The sequence below is a fragment of the Balearica regulorum genome, chromosome 3 (assembly GCF_011004875.1).
Source record: "Balearica regulorum gibbericeps isolate bBalReg1 chromosome 3, bBalReg1.pri, whole genome shotgun sequence".
Taxonomy (NCBI): Eukaryota; Metazoa; Chordata; class Aves; order Gruiformes; family Gruidae; genus Balearica; species Balearica regulorum.
This window is the reverse complement of record NC_046186.1, coordinates 6,752,173-6,768,942: the sequence shown is the minus strand read 5'-3', so window position 1 is coordinate 6,768,942 and position 16,770 is coordinate 6,752,173. Positions and strand designations below refer to the sequence as shown.

At 42.8% G+C, this 16,770-nt stretch overlaps 1 protein-coding gene across 2 annotated transcripts in view; it reads left to right on the top strand.

Annotated features, from left to right (window-relative positions):
• The window catches only part of CLIC5 (chloride intracellular channel 5), a 77,661-nt gene that overhangs the window by 10,149 nt on the left and 50,742 nt on the right, over positions 1-16,770 (top strand). Inside the window, exon 1 of one of the 2 annotated variants that reach the window (XM_075750459.1) lies at positions 12,952-13,342. The exons of the other annotated variant lie outside the window; for it this stretch is intronic. Coding sequence (XP_075606574.1) covers positions 13,280-13,342 — 63 coding nt within the window. The 5' untranslated portion in view covers positions 12,952-13,279. Of the gene's footprint in view, positions 1-12,951; positions 13,343-16,770 lie in introns of those variants that run through there. 2 annotated transcript variants of the gene reach the window in all.

Sequence of the window (16,770 nt, the reverse complement as noted above, 5' to 3'; positions counted from 1 at the left end):
TAAGATACCTATGATTGTTTAAGTAAATACCTCATTCTATTTGAGGTGAAATGACCTGATGTAAACATGTTAGAGACAGTCAGAAAAAGCTTCATTAATTTCTTGGTGTCTCACACAGTTTTTCACTTATCCTGATACCTGTTTTCCGTTCAGCAGCAATCATATTTTTCTAACATCATTGTAAGGTTCCCTAGTCTGCCTACAGAGCACCAGCAGGGCGTAATTCTCCCATGGGTGTTAAGAGTGCTCACAGGTTCCTGAATCTTAAATTCAACAACTTCAAAGGGCTTCTCTCTGGATCCTTAATTGGTATTTGAATGGGGTTGGTCCCTTGTCTGTGTTACTGCTCTTTGGGAAATCTCGGCATCCAAAGCTCGACACTGTATCCCTGTAGCTTGAGGACTGATTGAGAAGCAAATGGAAGGAGTGGAAGCTTTGCATCTGAATATATAGGTATTTGATCTCTCTTCTAACCTCTGCTCACATGTATTTGTACCATTTGATTAAAAATCTGGCCAGAAGTAGTGTTTTATACTTGTCCCACGTTTATACTTGCTCTATAAATATGTGCATCCTTATCTGTAACACTGATACTTTGGTGGCCCCTCATGGCAAGATGGTCTCTGTTAGCCTGAAATGGCGTGTGCCTGGTCAGTGAAGTGTCTAAATAATACTGGCAAGTCCTCAGTAAACAGGAATACCAGGAGAAATAATTTAAATTTTTAAAGTGGTTCCTCCCCCCCCACAATGTCATTAGAAATTCTTCCTAATTTTAATGTCTATTAGCTAGGAACTTTCCAGATAAGTACTGTAGAAAATACTTCAGGAATCCTGAATTTCATAGAGTAGACTTGTTGACCTAAGAGTCCTTTTTTAAGCTTTTATATATACATCTATATCTATCTCATAGCGCAATTCAGGCATGGGAGGTATCCTTTCTTGCACATATCATGGGATTTTTCACAGGCCATCAAGAAAGCCCATTAAGAATGAAGACTGCACACTCATATCCCAGTTGTTTAAAAAAAATAAAATTATCCAAGAGCTCAGTGCTGCAGCATGCTGATCTGATGCTTATCCACGAAAAGTATAAACCACATGCCTGATGTTTTAGCATATAAGAACTTTAATTCACATTTTTCTCAGTCATTTTAAATTAATAAAATTATGTTTCTACTTAAATACTTCAATTCTTTGGGAAAAATAAGAATAGAAAGCAGGACTTTTTTTTTAAAAAAAAGGTGATGAACCTTTAGAGAAGAATCATACTGTTTAAGTAAGAGGAGGTTCAGTGGACAACACAAAAATGCCATCCTTTGCTTTATGAAGATAGCTTAACTAATTTAACGTGTTATCATATAGAGAAATCGTGGATAAATTTGGAGGTAAGGTATGAAGCTATAAGAAATTAATTGCTATATTTTAATTTCATTATCTAATGTTTCAGTCTATGTGTTTGTCATTTTGAGGACTAAAGAAAAATAAATTTGTCAGAATATCATAAAGGGCTACAGGGCATGTATTTTAAATCAAGTGCTTCAATGTGGATCATGGTTAATATACTGTCTGCTCAGTGGGTCTCTGAGATTTCAGGCATATTTCCAAATAGTAGCATGCTCAGGCTGAAAATGTAAGCTGTGCTGAAATGGATATGTGTTTTGCACTGATTCAGTGCAGACAGGATATTACTCGAGATGCTTTGATGCATACCCTGTATGTGCAGTTCGAAGATTGTTTGGATTTGGGGATTCATCTGTGTAAAATTTATTAAGCATGTTTTAATGATTGTCTGCCAGACAGAAAATTTCTTGAGCACTCGTCCGAACTGCTTGTTTTTTTCTTTTGTTTCTACTTTGGAATAGGTGTTGAATATGAAGAAGGAGTAATTCTTACTTTGGCTAGAAATGTGTGTGCACAAACCTCAGAGAGAACCTATTTGAATTAAACCCCCAATATAGACTGTCTGGAAGAATTCATCCAGTCTAAATTTCTAGGAGGTCAGTCATTAAGTGGTATAATCAACTAATGGGGAAACTCTGGTCACCTGATAAATCTGACCAGGTGCCATGCGAGAAAGAGCAGTTTTCTCAGCTGGGGAAGTGATTTGAGTGCTTTTACATGTTCCTGTGAAAAGCAACTGCTGAAGGCTGGGCAGGATACTCCAGGGCATCTAACATGGCCCTGGAGGTCTATGTCTGAGCAGGCTAACCCCACCATCAATTTCTCAAAGCCTAAAGTTACTCTATGGAAAGATACTGCACAAATACACTGGACACAGGTCCACTATAAAAAACTTTGTTATACACCATGTGACCTAGTTTGAAGAGCTCCAGTCTTTCTTCCCTTCACTGAGGACATGGATTTGTAAATAATCAGCAATAAGTGGTTTCTAGTTACATAGTGCATAGTTCCAAGCTGACGTAAAAAAGAATACCTTTGTAAAAAACGCACAGATTGGGTTTTTTTTTTATATATATATGTATATCATACTGCAGGATTGCATAGTTTATTAGACTTTATGAGGCACTTTAAATTTACTTATTTTCACCAAATGTAGGCAGAGTGCTTATCTGTTGAGTCAGTAATTTCATCGTGGTCCTAACTATTCGTGTACTTTGTGCTAATGCCTTGCCGTGTGTTAATGAGCCCGTATAACGAACAGCAGAAGTTTAGAGCAGCAAATTCACAGTCATTTGGCTCCTCCCTGTGAGATTGCAGAGAATGAAGTTTGGACTAGAGCAGAGTTTCTTGCAGGCATCAGGCGACGATTGGCCCTGCGCACTGCGGCTGATAACAGCTAAAAATAGCACTGGTATAAAAGCCCAGCGAGCAGCACAGCTGCCCTGGCATTCCCTCCTCGACTGCCAGCGAGGGAGGAGATGGTGTTCTCCAAGTCCCTGCAAATATGCAACCAAAGAACATTCTGCTGCTGAATTCCACTTAACAATTAACTCGTCAAGTAAAGACACACACTGGACTGTGTGACTCATGGCTCATGGGGAAGTAACCAAGTTCTAACCAAGTTCTACTTTAAAAAAAAAAACAAACAAAAAAACCCCACAAACTGAAGGCCAGATTTTCCAAGCAGGTTTTCCGAGGAGAGCTTGACAGGTGGGCTGGTGGAATGTCTTTGGAAGTGTGCCTGCAGAATATCTGTATTTTTGTGTAAAAGAATGTTGTACTTGTGCGTATATACTCACAAAATCATGTGTATAGGGAGTGTACTGTGCGATGATGGAATTCTGAATGCTTGGAAAAACAAACGTCATTTTATTTGACAATGGTTTGACTAAGCTGGCGTTGAGGAGTTCAGGAGTCCATTCTTAGGCTTGCTGTTGGTTTTGGGGAAACCAGGTCACTCCCTTGCATTTCGCTTCCTTTTCAAGCTCTGCCTGTCTTTTGTTTTAAACTGTAGACTTTGGGGGAACAGTGACTTCAGTGGCTGATTGCATTGGAGGATAAGCCTTTTGACGTCTGAAGCGCTTTGGTGGCAGACACCTCTGCTGAAGAGTTCCTCTTTTAAAGTCTGGCAAAAGTTACATTGAGTTGAAAATAGGGAAAGTATTTGAATTGAATCAGGGAAAGTATTAGGAAGTCTTAAAAATAGGTGGCAGTATCAGCCCTATCAATAGTAAACTATTCCCTCATGTATTAATTCCAGTTGATCTAAGTCCTCCTCTTTGATTTAGGAAGCATTTCACTATGGAATTTGCATGACTGGATTTCCTTTCAGTTTAGTTATAGTATTTTTTTTCCTGGTTTATAATAATTATAGAATCATAGAATCATAGAATTGTTTGGGTTGGAAGGGACCTCAAAGCCCATCTAGTTCAAACCCCCCTGCCATGGGCAGGGACACCCTCCACTAGACCAGGTTGCCCAAAGCCCCATCCAACCTGGCCTTGAACATTTCCAGGGATCCAGGGGCATCCACAGCTTCTCTGGGCAACCTGTGCCAGGGCCTCACCACCCTCACAGTAAAGAATTTCTTTCTAACATGTAATCTAAATCTACCCTCCTTCAGCTTAAACCCATTACCCCTTGTCCTATCACTCCATGCCCTTGTAAACAGTCCCTCTCCATCTTTCCTGTAGGCCCCTTCAGGTATTGGAAGGTGCTATAAGGTCTCCCCGGAGCCTTCTCTTCTTCAGGCTGAACAACCCCAACTGTCTCAGCCTGTCCTCATAGGAGAGGTGCTCCAGCCCTCTGATTGTCTTTGTGACCTCCTCTGGACTCGCTCCAACAGCTCCATGTCTGTCTTGTACTGGGGCCCCCAGAGCTGGACACAGTACTCCAAGTAGGGTCTCACAAGAGCGGAGTAGAGGGGCAGGATCACCTCCCTCAACCTGCTGGTCACACTGCTTTTGATGCAGCCCAGGACACGTTTGGCTTTCTGGGCTGCAAGCACACGCTGCCGGCTCATGCTGAGCTTCTCAGCAATCAATACCCCAAAGTCCTTCTCCTTCGGGCTGCTTTCAATCCATTCCTTGCCCAGCCTATAGTCGTGCTTGGGATTGCGCTGACCCACGTGCAGGACCTTGCCCTTGGCCTTGTTGAACTTCATGCGGTTCGCACGGGCCCACCTCTCCAGCCTGTCCAGGTCCCTCTGGATGACATCCCTTCCCTCCAGCGTGTCGACCACACCACACAGCTTGGTGTTGTCAGCAAACTTCCTGAGGGTGCACTCGATCCCACTGTCCATGTCGCCGACAAAGATGTTGGAACAGTGCCGGTCCCAGTACCGACCCCTGAGGAACACCACTCGTCACTGTTCTCCACTTGGACATTGAGCCGTTGACCACAACTCTTTGAGTGCGACCATCCAGCCAATTCCTTATCCACCGTGTGGTCCATCCATTGAATCCGTGTCTGTCCAATTTAGAGACAAGGATGTCATGTGGAACAGTGTCAAATGCCTTGCACAAGTCCAGGTGGATGACGTCAGTTGCCTTTCCCTTATCCACCGATACTGTAACCCCATCGTAGAAGGCCACCAAATTTGTCAGGCACGATTTGCCCTTAGTGAAGCCGTGTTGGCTGTCACCAATCACCTCCTTATTTTCCATGTGCCTGAGCATAGTCTCCAGGAGGGTCTGCTCCATAATCTTGCCAGGCACGGAGGTGAGACTGACTGGCCTGTAGTTCCCTGGGTCTTCCTTTTTACCCTCCTTAAAAATGGCGGTTATGTTCCCCCTCTTCCAGTCGGCGGGAACTTCACCAGACTCCCAGGACTTCTCAAATATAATGGTGAGTGGCCTGGCCACTTCATCCGCCAGTGCTCTCGAGACCTGTGGATGCAACTCATCAGGTCCCATGGACTTGTGCACCTTCAGGTTCCTTAGATATTCTCGAACCTGATCTTCTCCTACAGTGGGCGGTTCTGCATTCTCCCCGTCCCTGCCTTCTGTGACCTGGGCAGTGTGGCTCAAACACTTGCCAGTGAAGACTGAGGCAAAGAAGTCATTGAGTACCTCAGCCTTCTCCAAATCCTGGGTAACCAGTTCACCCATTTCATTCCAGAGTGGACCCACATTTTCCCTCATCTTCCTCTTATCACTAACATACCTATAAAAGCTTTTCTTCTTGTCTTTGACATCCCTGGCCAGACTAATTTCTATCAATCAGGGCTTTGGCTATAATATACTGCAAAGTTTATAATATCTGCAAGATTGATAGATGATCTGGCTAAGTTGCCTCCAGTTTTGATTTGATATACTTGATTTTCTGAAAAGGTCACTTAGAACTGCTTAGCCATTTTCCCTTTCATATGAACATGCAATTACCTTTTAATTTATTTTTTAACTGAGACGTTTCTCATGGCAAATGAGATAATTGCAGAGACTGTTGGTTTGGTAGCTCTGTAGACTGAAGTCATCTTTTTCTGGTCAGGAGACCCAGCATGAGCAGTGGTGGTAGAAACTCCCACACAGTGGCTTCCATCTAGCTGAGAGGAGTCAATCCTTACAGCACACCTGACATCACCCTTTGGAACTCTTTGCCTTTCCTCTCTGAAAGTCAATTTTCTGTGTTAACGTGTAACCAAGAGATAACCTGAGAGTCTCTTATTGGTGCCATCCTCCGCAGGGGGATTTAGGTTTCTCCCAACATCATGAGATACTGTTATATATATATTTATGAATTAGTGTGGCTTCAACTCTCACTTGCTGCTTGGCTAGGAATGGGTAGAAATTGCTAATAATGAGTAAAGGTTTCCATATCTCATTAGCGCTTTTTCTCCCAGGAAAACCTAGTTCATTTTCCAGAGTTGTATCATAGTTGTCACCAACGTCATCGGAGTGAGACTGCAAAGACGACGGAGCTTTGACATTTTGGTGATCTATGAGGTTGCTTCCAGGTATTGCAGTGGGTGACCAAGGGCCAACACCTTCCTCATAAAAGCGATACCTGCTATGTGCTCTATGAAAATTTTGTGATTTTGGGAAAAGTTGATAAAATCTTTGGAAAATCTTCCATTTAAGAGGAAAAATCTTACATCTTTCTAGTTACACTACCCAGTATGCCCAATTCTGAAAGACTTAAACAAGACCCCATTGCTATTCAGACTGTGCTCAGAGCTGAATTTCACACGAAGATTTGCTTTCAGTCTTAAGCTAAGCTCTTCTGGAAGAGTTGTCACCACCGTCTTTCACATAAGGATGTGGGATGTGGTCTCTGAAGTCCTAATAACCTGTGCATAGTGGTCACCAGTGAAAATCTACTAACTTGAAAGTATAGTTGCAGCAGAGGGATTCAGATCTGTGATTAACTAACCATGTTGCTCCAATTCATCCTGGTTGTCTGCATTATCTCTACAGTGAAAAGGGTCCTCAAGCAAAGAAAAACTAAAATGAAATATCACCAAGTCAACATCAGGTGCTTCAAGACATTGAACTATCACGTTGAAGAAAGAAGGGAAAAAAACCCCAAACAACCCACCGTTCATTTAATAACAGCTTGAGGTGATGCACTAAGGAAAGTGAGCATGTTCACTGGCGATCTTTGTGGAAACTTTATCACAGACGTACCAAAAGGTGAAATGAAAAATGAATGAGGGTGATTTTCTAAGGGGAATGGAAGAGTTCTACAGTTCACTGTAAGGCTCAGGGTCAGCCAGCTGCATTAACCCAGGTGTACAGCACTGCCATGGATGAGGTAGACCATAATGTCTGCAGAGGTTAAACTTCACTGTCATAAAGAGAGATGGAAAGATGTTGATCCCTGCTATTTCATACTGAACAAGCATGGGTTTATCAGAGCCAAAAGCCAGAAGCTCTTTTCTTAAGCCAAATAGTATGATCCTGTGATCTGCTGTGCAGATCCACGCACGTAACCTGCTGTGCAGGTACTTTATGGCTTCATCTGGCACAGCTAAATGTCACCGATGGCAACATTTGAACCCATGGGAACTAGTCTGAGTCACGAGTAATTTCAAACTGAGTTGTTGAAGGCTTCATCTTTTAGAAATACTGTGCATCAGAATATAGGAAGTAATTTCTGCTTTCAGCCAAATTGCTTGCCAAACAACAGAGTGAAACACGAATGTATCCAACAAAATCAGCAGCAATTGTGTGTTCTTTGGGCCTTATTTACTGGGAGGAATTGAAACCTAGCCTGAGATCTGCATGAGTTGTACATGCCATTTTGAACACTTTCTGTAAATAATAATTCATAAATTGGGATTGGAGTAGTGTGTTGTGTGCTGGTCTTTTGCTTGGGGGGATTTAATCCTAATTTGTATGTACATGCTTTAAATACTAATTAATTTAGACTTAATTTGACAAGAAGCATACCAAGAAATGAACAGAAATAACTTAAATAGGGACTTGCACTAAGTACACTTGTAAATTCAGACAGGGCCATGCATTACTTATGCCATTGCAGACTTGTAAGTAAAATCATGTGGTTTTAGTTCTATGACAGTAGTGAGTCAACAATAACAGGTACATCACACTTACCTGGTGGTGGTTTTTCTTCATCGCATTTAACAGTATGGAGGATTTATTTTGAAACGCAAGACCTGACGATATCTACATTCCTCCTTTCATCAACTACACTATCGATGTAGCCCGCAGGTTGGGACAATCTGTAATGCTATCCATTGTATCCCCTACAATATCACTTTCCAGAGCAGTCTCAGTCCTTTTTGGAAGTATCTTTTGTTTTTAATTGAAATGACAGTTTTGGAATGATAGTAAAATAAAGAAATAAAGGAATAAACCACTGTCCTCCAGAAGCCTCTCTAGTGAATGAAGCATTAGGAGATGATTTTGTACCTTTTAAGTGCCACTTCCCTGTGAATGGTTAGCTGTGACTGTCTCAACGCGAGCGCTGGGATAATTATCCATAAAGAAATCCCTCTTCTCACTGAACAGCAGTGGGTTTTTCTCCTGAAGTTGGTAAGGTTTATTAATGTTACGGCAAAGTTTGGTACTGCATCCATGTGAAAACATAATTATATATGAATAAAATATCATGCTTTTGGACTAGAACTTACTTTGCAGAAGTCCTGTCTGAGCTAATTCTAGTGATTTACCATTTGATTAAACAGCCTAGTTTCATCCAGAGACCTTTAGAGCTAAAATAATGCATTTTCATAATAAGGTAAAGGAGAGCTGTGTAACTCATGGCTATGATGGATTCATAATGCCTGGGGGATGGATGTAGAGCAAGCTATCTAAAATTTGCCAGTCAAGGGGAATGTGAAGTTTTCCGGTCCCGGCTTTGCCATCCCCTTCTGTTTCTTGGGACATTCAGGCTGCACACCTGTTGTATCACTTGATGTCTTTTGTTCCATGCCCTTAAGTGTGGGACAATTTATGAGAAGGAACAAAATCACAGTTCTTCCATCAAACCACTGGGTTTTGGGGCACTGTACCTCTCTGGAGTTGAGGGAAAATATCTGCTCACCCAACCTTGGCATGAGGCTAATGAGAAGAGCTTTGTACATCCTTGCATGTCTTGTACATCTGGGGAGGGGAACGTGCAGTCTGACTCCAAAGATCTGAGACAAATCCCTTATGATTTTTCTGAAGATCAAACAAGAACTTGGTAATGACACACTGTAATTCAAAAGGAAATTTAAATTATTGGATTGATTCCTTGCATTTGTTAAATAAGTAGCATGTCAGTTACTAGCATGCAATAAATGCAGTTGCAAATTACCAGTAATTCAGAACTGTCCCCTGAAGATAGACTTCCATAACCCATTCAGTCATGCTGGTTTAGCACCTGGTTGCTGCTTAGTTGTGGGGTTTTTTTTAGGCAACTAAGCAGTTAAATAACTCCCAGGTAAAATCATACCCTAAATACCATTTACTGCAGCTGCACCAAGATTTTACTTCTTTTCTTTGTCCGTAATGGAAGTTTATTCACAACATGAAAGACGTTACCTGTGTCGTATAAAACTTGTAATGCCCCACTCTCACAGAATGACCTGGGTGGCAGCACCAAGAGGGCACCGGGGGATTTGATGACCTATGTGCCCTGATCCTTCTTGGTAACTTAGCGGTCTGCTGGAGAACTCCATGATAGAATTACATTCTGGATGCTTGGCCTCTGATTCACCCCCTCGGGACAAATCTTTGCTTGAAGTGAAGCTTGGATCAGGCTCGTGAAAGCTGATAGTGCGTCAGAGTTCACCTACAATAGAGGTCTTGTGTGGAGATGTGGCTGTTCCTTTTCTGAAGCTGTCCTCTTCTTTTATTAATGGGATGACGTGCTCATATGCATTTATATATCTCATAAGCTTCACACTATAATGACTTGGCTTATGAAGAGTTCATAATTCAGTGTCAAATGTTCTTGTACGTAACTCAAAGCCTCTGCTACTTCTGACTTGTAAGAAAATGATAGGCCAAAGTAAGCAACTCATTCTTTGCAGTAAAATGAGAGTGTACTAATTATTTATCAGTTTCTTACCCTTAATTTGGCTAAAGAAAGAGCTGATTTCATAATACAAAAAAGAGCTGTGGAGGCAATAATAACCATTGTAGTCAAAAAGGTTCCACCCAGATGTAAGTGATAAGTCAGTTTTATATGACAACGAAGCAGTAAATGCATGAATAGGTTCCTGAAGTAGTGTGTATATATATGTATATTTCCTCATATATATATATATATATTTCCTCCTACTCACTGCCTCCTACAATGTTTATCTGAAATCCAGCTTTCCGAATCTGTTTAAAAAACCACAGCATTTATAAGAACAAGGACTCTGTTTTTCTTGGTCTCTTCTAGGGGTTCCGCAGGGAGATTTTTGAAAATCAGAGTTTTTTTGAGGTGGGCTGGCTTATTCTCTCCGTGGATACCTAAAAGCACAGCTGGAATACCAGATGTGTGGTATTTGCACTACAGCTTCTGTAGCCTCTGAGCACCCCATATCAAGTCCTGGGGCAGGGGATGAGTGCAAGGTGGTGCCTCATGGGTGAAGGAACCTTCCAAGGGCACTGCTGCCCAGAAACATCTTGAACCAGATGGGGTCTGGCCCATTCCTGCGGTAGTTCATATCTGGGTCAGGATGGAGATGGCTTCAGGGCATCTTAGCTCCCTTTCTCTGTATTGCACAGTTTCCCTTCTGCTTTGTCGAGCCTCAGCACAATAATCTTCGTCTTGCAAACTGATTATAATACACCACTAAACCCAGACAGTAATTGGGAAGGAAGGTTTTAAATGTTTTGACGCGTTAAGTCTCCACCGAAACTGCTGCATCTAGAGTTTAACTCTCAGAAGCGCGAGGCATGTACAACTTCTGAAGTGGGAGATGACATGTGCGTAGAAATCAGGCACTAAAGCCACAGATTTCTTTTACTTAATAATTACAGCAGGATTTGTCTGACCATTATAATGTCTTTATCTGAGCTTGTTACCCTGGGCTGCCTTTATTACCAGTGGAAAAAAGTAGCACTTCTAGGGCGCATTTTTTCATTTGAAAATAGACATTTAAATAGGTCACGTGCATCAGGTCTTATAGGTGCTGATACCTTGAATGCTGATTTTATTTAAACATTTTGGTTTAGCATTAGTGGTATTACCTCCTTACTGTTCTCATAGCCGGCAGGATTTTCTCTTCCAGAGCTGAAATATATTTATATATATACTCCTGTGATATAAATTGTTCAAAGCACTTGTCTATATCAAAACAGCATTTTCACTGAGGTACTACAGGTAACCTCGCTCAAGACGACCCATTTCCCGTTGTTTCCAGGAGCCCTCATTAAAGGGAAATCATGGCGTCACATGAGGTGCTCAAGCAAAACAATTTTTCACCAAAGACAAAAGTTTATAATCATGTAGTTGATAATACGCTATTTAGGGATGCATTTTAGCGATATGGTGCCTATACTTATGTTTTTGGCAGACTTTTATAACTGTAATATATAATTACAAAGCAATGATTCTTTTTGCTACATGTAAGTACACTTAGCTCATGTCCTTGGAAGTTTGCCTGTGGGCCTAAGAATAATTATAGTATAAATGTTTGGTAATTAATGTACCTAGTCCAAAAATTACATGTAAAAGATTTGAAATCAAAGGAGTAATAACACTTAATTCTCTTATAGTTAACCTTCCAGTTATTCGAACGAGTGCTAATTAGACCTAAAAACCATAAGCACACTTTTACACTAATTATAACGTTGATTATGTTGTAATTACAGTTGCAACAGCATAATGAGATTTACTGATTAACCATTTTGGTGCTTCATGGAGTGCGCGCGAAACGGCCGCTGTGGGAAATCCCTGTAGAGCTTACCCCACGAGCCACAGAGATGGTGGCTGCCACTGCCCTCGACCCGTGTCAGATGCCTACAGGTCACGGGAGGGAATCGGAGATCATCACGAAAGTACGCAGCTAAGAGCACTTTCGGGAAAGGCGAGGGTTTGGTTGTGTCAAAACCATACCCGAAAGACCTCTCTCTGTCAGAAGGGGAAGGTGAAGTTGCTCGTGCAAGCTGCCGACAGCCATTCCAAAGCAGGAGCAGAGGGCAGGGGGAGCAGAGGTGAGGGAAGGACTTTCCACGAGCAGGAGGGCACGACGGTGGCCAGTCCCTCCAGGCCACGATGGCAATGAGGAGCAGGTCCTACCCGACCCCTTAGCCTTTCCGGCTCTCCCCTCCCGTGCCGTCGCTCCCTTCCTCCATGCCTCTGAGCCGTGTCAGGCCTTTCTGCCGTGTGCCACCTCTCGCTCAGGGCTGCTGTGTGGTGACCTCTGAGTCATGCGAGGAATGCAGCGCGAAGGAAGGGAGTAGAGATGACGACGGTGTGTCAACAGCAGGCTGAGGCCCTGGAGTTCTCTTCCATGCTCCACCCCAGCATATCATCACCCTCCTGTCCGCCCTCTACAACCAGCACCCCAAGGGACACGCTGAGAAATATGGGACCGAAATATTTTATTTTCCCAGGGCCCTGAAGCTCTTCGTTTTTCCACGTAAGCCAATTCCTGTTCCTCTGCTCCTGAATCCATCAGGAGTGGTGGCACCACAAGTGCTTTTCTCACCTAAGAGCATTCAGTTTTGGCTTCTGTACCACTCTGTACCACACAGGGGTTTTCCCCGAGGCAAAGCTCTGCTTTCCCGCACGCTCCTTGCCCCAACATAGCAACCAACGCACAGGGTGAAGAAATTAGGCTCTTTTTTTTTTCCTTACCATTGTTAGCAAGAACAATATTAGGATTTTGAACAGGTAGAAGCAGGACAAACACCCTTCAGAAAAGAAGGTAAAAACCCATCCCTGTTGCTTAAAGCAATGGAACCAGCCTGCTGCAGACCTTCCCCTTCCCCTGTCACTGGTGCTCCCGGCCGCGGGGTACGGGAGGGAACGACAGAAACGCTGGAAACAGGGAAGAGCAGAACTATTTGCTGAGAGACTGATCCTGCCGTAGGTACCAGGAGCTTGTCTCCTCCCCTGTGAGTTAACCCCACCCTCTTTTTTTTATGCTCTGGGCTATTTTGAGCAGGCAGTGAGAACGGCAGCTCTGACAGATGAGGATACCGTACCAGAGCACAGCAGCACTTGTTGCTCTGCAGAACTACACAGCCGTAACAGGGACTGCTCCTCTGCTGCCTGCTTTTTTGTTTTGGTTTGGTTTTTAAATTATTATTTATTTATTTATTAGGCTGCAAACTTGTTTTCTCCACTGGTTTCCAGCTTCATCATTACAAATGATATTTTAACAGCTTTGCGAGAGCTGTTCGGAAGGGAAACCTACCCGCTACCGTGCAGTTGAAACCCCCTTTTTGCCACTTAATAGCAGGAGATCAGCTGGTAGCCTTGGGGGTGAAAAATGACAGACTCTGTTCCTGCTAACGGGGAAGGAAAGGACCCTGAAATTGAGCTCTTTGTGAAGGTAAGTTGCACGGTGAACTGGACACTGGCGCGGCTCTCGGATCAGCTCGGCTTCTATTGTATAATCAAACTTTAATTTTCTGGCGCTGAGCGGGAGCGGTGCTTTGACAGCCTGTTATCTCTTGCACGCACGTTCACACTGCTTTCTTCTTCGTGACATTAGAATTAGGTAATCTTGCAGAGGGCGAGTCAGATTTCCTGTATTTTATTGTTATTTCTCTCCTTGTGACTTTGTCCTGGTATTCTTAGCCTGCTGCCTGCAATGTGCTGTATCCTAACTTTAGACTGCCAGGTTTTTCACTAAGAATCCTGACTTCCTTCTCCATTTTTGGGAAGAGAGCATGAAGAGCTGAGGGGTACCAGGATTTGGTACCTCTGCAGAGGCTGTCAGGTCTGAAACACTACCAGCCTGTAAAACAAAAGGGATTGAGCTCAGCTGGCGGTCTTCTGATTATTTCCTGCAATACTTTTTGTTTTCTTAAAAAAACCCAAAAAACCACTAAATCAGTTTTTACTCTCAGTTTTCTCAGCCCAAATCCTGTTCTGATTTTATACAAGGGTAACTGAGAACAGAAGCTGATTTAATGAAATTATAGAAAAATAAGTATACCTGTTATATAGTAGGATTTCAGACTGTTTCATTGTGGACTATGAAAATCTTACCATTAAAATCAGTGGCACAGCTCAAACCCATCATACTTACAACCTTGTTAATAGCAAACTTCATGCAAACTCTGTCCCAGTGAAGAGCTCAGATTTTTTGATGTTCAGAGCATGTTTCAAAGCCTCAATGTACATCAAGGCTGAAATCCTCTATGCCCGTATAAAATGCAGGTGTTGAGTCTCTCTGAGCCTAAACCATCACTGTAAATCAGTCCGATTATTAGTAATACGTAGGAGTTATATCAGGCCCTTTGCAAACAGAGTACTGAATGATTGGGAAAGCAAATTCCAGCCTCTCCCTTTGTCAAGTTGAGAGTGTATAATTGCTTTGTACTCCCTGATGGATATTTTGGGCTGTAAGTTGAAATGTCAACCACATCCATGATGTGCATATATGGCCTCTTCACACCTCTTCCAAAACCAGTCAGTTCAGGGGCAGCCTTTCTGACTGAGCCAGCACCAAGGTCTTTTTCTGATTTTACAAGAATTCCTGGTCCATAACTGCCCAATAGAGCTTAATATATTAAAAGAGACCTGCATGTGTCCGTGCATCCTGCTACCTTTCCTCTACAAGCTGATTCTAGCAAAGTGAGTTTAATGGAGGTGTTTGTGGGCTAAAAAGTAGGTTAGTGGGATTTTTTTGGTGTTCTGTCATCAGAAATGACAAATACAGCACAACTACAGGCAGGGCAGAGAATGGATTGAAAGCAGCCCGAAGGAGAAGGACTTGGGGATGTTGGTGGACGAGAAGCTCAACATGACCCAGCAGTGTGCACTTGCAGCCCAGAAAGCCAAACGTGTCCTGGGCTGCATCAAAAGCAGTGTGACCAGCAGGTCGAGGGAGGTGATCCTGCCCCTCTACTCCGCTCTTGTGAGACCCCACCTGCAGTACTGCATCCAGCTCTGGGGGCCCCAGTACAAGACAGACATGGAGCTGTTGGAGCGAGTCCAGAGGAGGCCACGAAGCTGATCAGAGGGCTGGAGCACCTCTGCTATGAGGACAGGCTGAGAGAGTTGGGGTTGTTCAGCCTGGAGAAGAGAAGATTCCAGGGAGACCTTCTAGCAGCCTTCCAATACCTGAAGGGGCCTACAGGAAAGATGGTGAGGGACTGTTTACAAGGGCATGGAGTGACAGGATAAGGGAGAATGGCTTTAAGCTGAAGGAGAGTAGATTTAGATTGAACATAAGGAAGAAATTCTTTATGATGAGGGTTGTCCAGGTTGCCTAGAGAAGTTGTGGATGCCCCATGCCTGGAAGTGTTCAAGGCCAGGTTGGATGGGGCTTTGGGCAATCTGGTCTAGTGGAGGGTGTCCCTGCCTATGGCAGGGGACTAGAAACTAGATGATCTTTGAGGTCCCTTCCAACCCAAACCATTTTATGGTTCTATGAAACGTATTCTGGAATGCAAACCTTCAACTACTGATATGTTTTAGTGCCTACACTATTTTATTGAGGCTGATATGGATGTTTGTGATATATGTTTCTTTGACTGCATCAGCTCTTAAAGTGAAGGTCATAGCCCAGATTCAGTGTGTGTGAAGTTCGGATCCATAAGTTACTGGAAAAAATTTGCATTGCATTCAATTGAGCCATGCCATCACCTGAAGATTTATAACTCCAGAAAGAACATTTTTAGTAATGTGAGTACCTGCATAATACATGTTACCGAATTGCACAGAGATTCTCACATAAAACTCATAATTTGCAGAGCTGGAGCAAAAGAATTAATTGGTATCTTCCTAGAGACTTTCCACTTAGGTTGAAAAATTGCAATTCTTGATGTTTTGGAAAGTTGCCATTAATTTAATTAAAAGTCTAAAAAGTTGTATAGGAAAGCATGTAACCAGAGTCTTAAATTATACTGTTCAGAAGTTGAAAATAAAAAAAGAGAGAACATCCAAACAAGAGATGAGCTCAAAGTTGAAAAATAGGAGCATGTAAAAGAAATGTGAACAGATGAAAACTTGTCTGGAGAATGACATTTAAAAGAATGGGATATTAGTAAGGGGAGATAAACAGGAGGGCTGATCCAGGAGACAATCTGGAAAGGAGAAGTCACTTGCTCTGTTTTAAGGCTGGAAAGAAGAACAGAAAGGTGGCAACTGCTGGATGAGTATGAGATGCTGGAACAAGAGGCAAATCTAAATATACTGGACTACGCTTGAGGAAAGTTCTAATACCAGGTGATGTTGGGGTCAAGGAACGATTTCAGCATTTGATTTTTGTGGCGTTAATATTTCACTTGAGGAAAAAAGTTCTGCTCTGCACCCTTGAATGAAGACACAGCCAGAAAATGCAGAGATCAGTGAGAAAAATGTAGGGCAGTAGATATGTCCTGGAGAAAACTGTAACTTCCACAAGCACAAATAAACCAGAAAGGGCTGTTTTTCACCAGGCATAGAATCTCTAATAAAAGCAGTTTCTGTCTCAGGTTAAAAAAAGAAAGGTGTTACACAATTGCTCTATTTCCCTTTTTCTATTTAACAAGCAGGAGCCTTAGAAAGCCAAGCGGAGAGCTGATTGCAAACAGAAGAGCCGTGCTGTAACCTAATGCAGGTTAGCGATCTCCTGCACGACGCAGATAGGCTGGGCACCCCCAGGCCAGCTGACTGCGACGGCACAGACAGGTTAAGCGGTTATCACACCGATTTGTTATCATCCCCATTGACTCTACTCTTTCTCTAACGGTGCCCTAACCTGGATCCGTGAGATATTTTCTTGTGAACGAGTGTTTGTTCTTGCAAGACGCTTGATTGAGGGTAAAC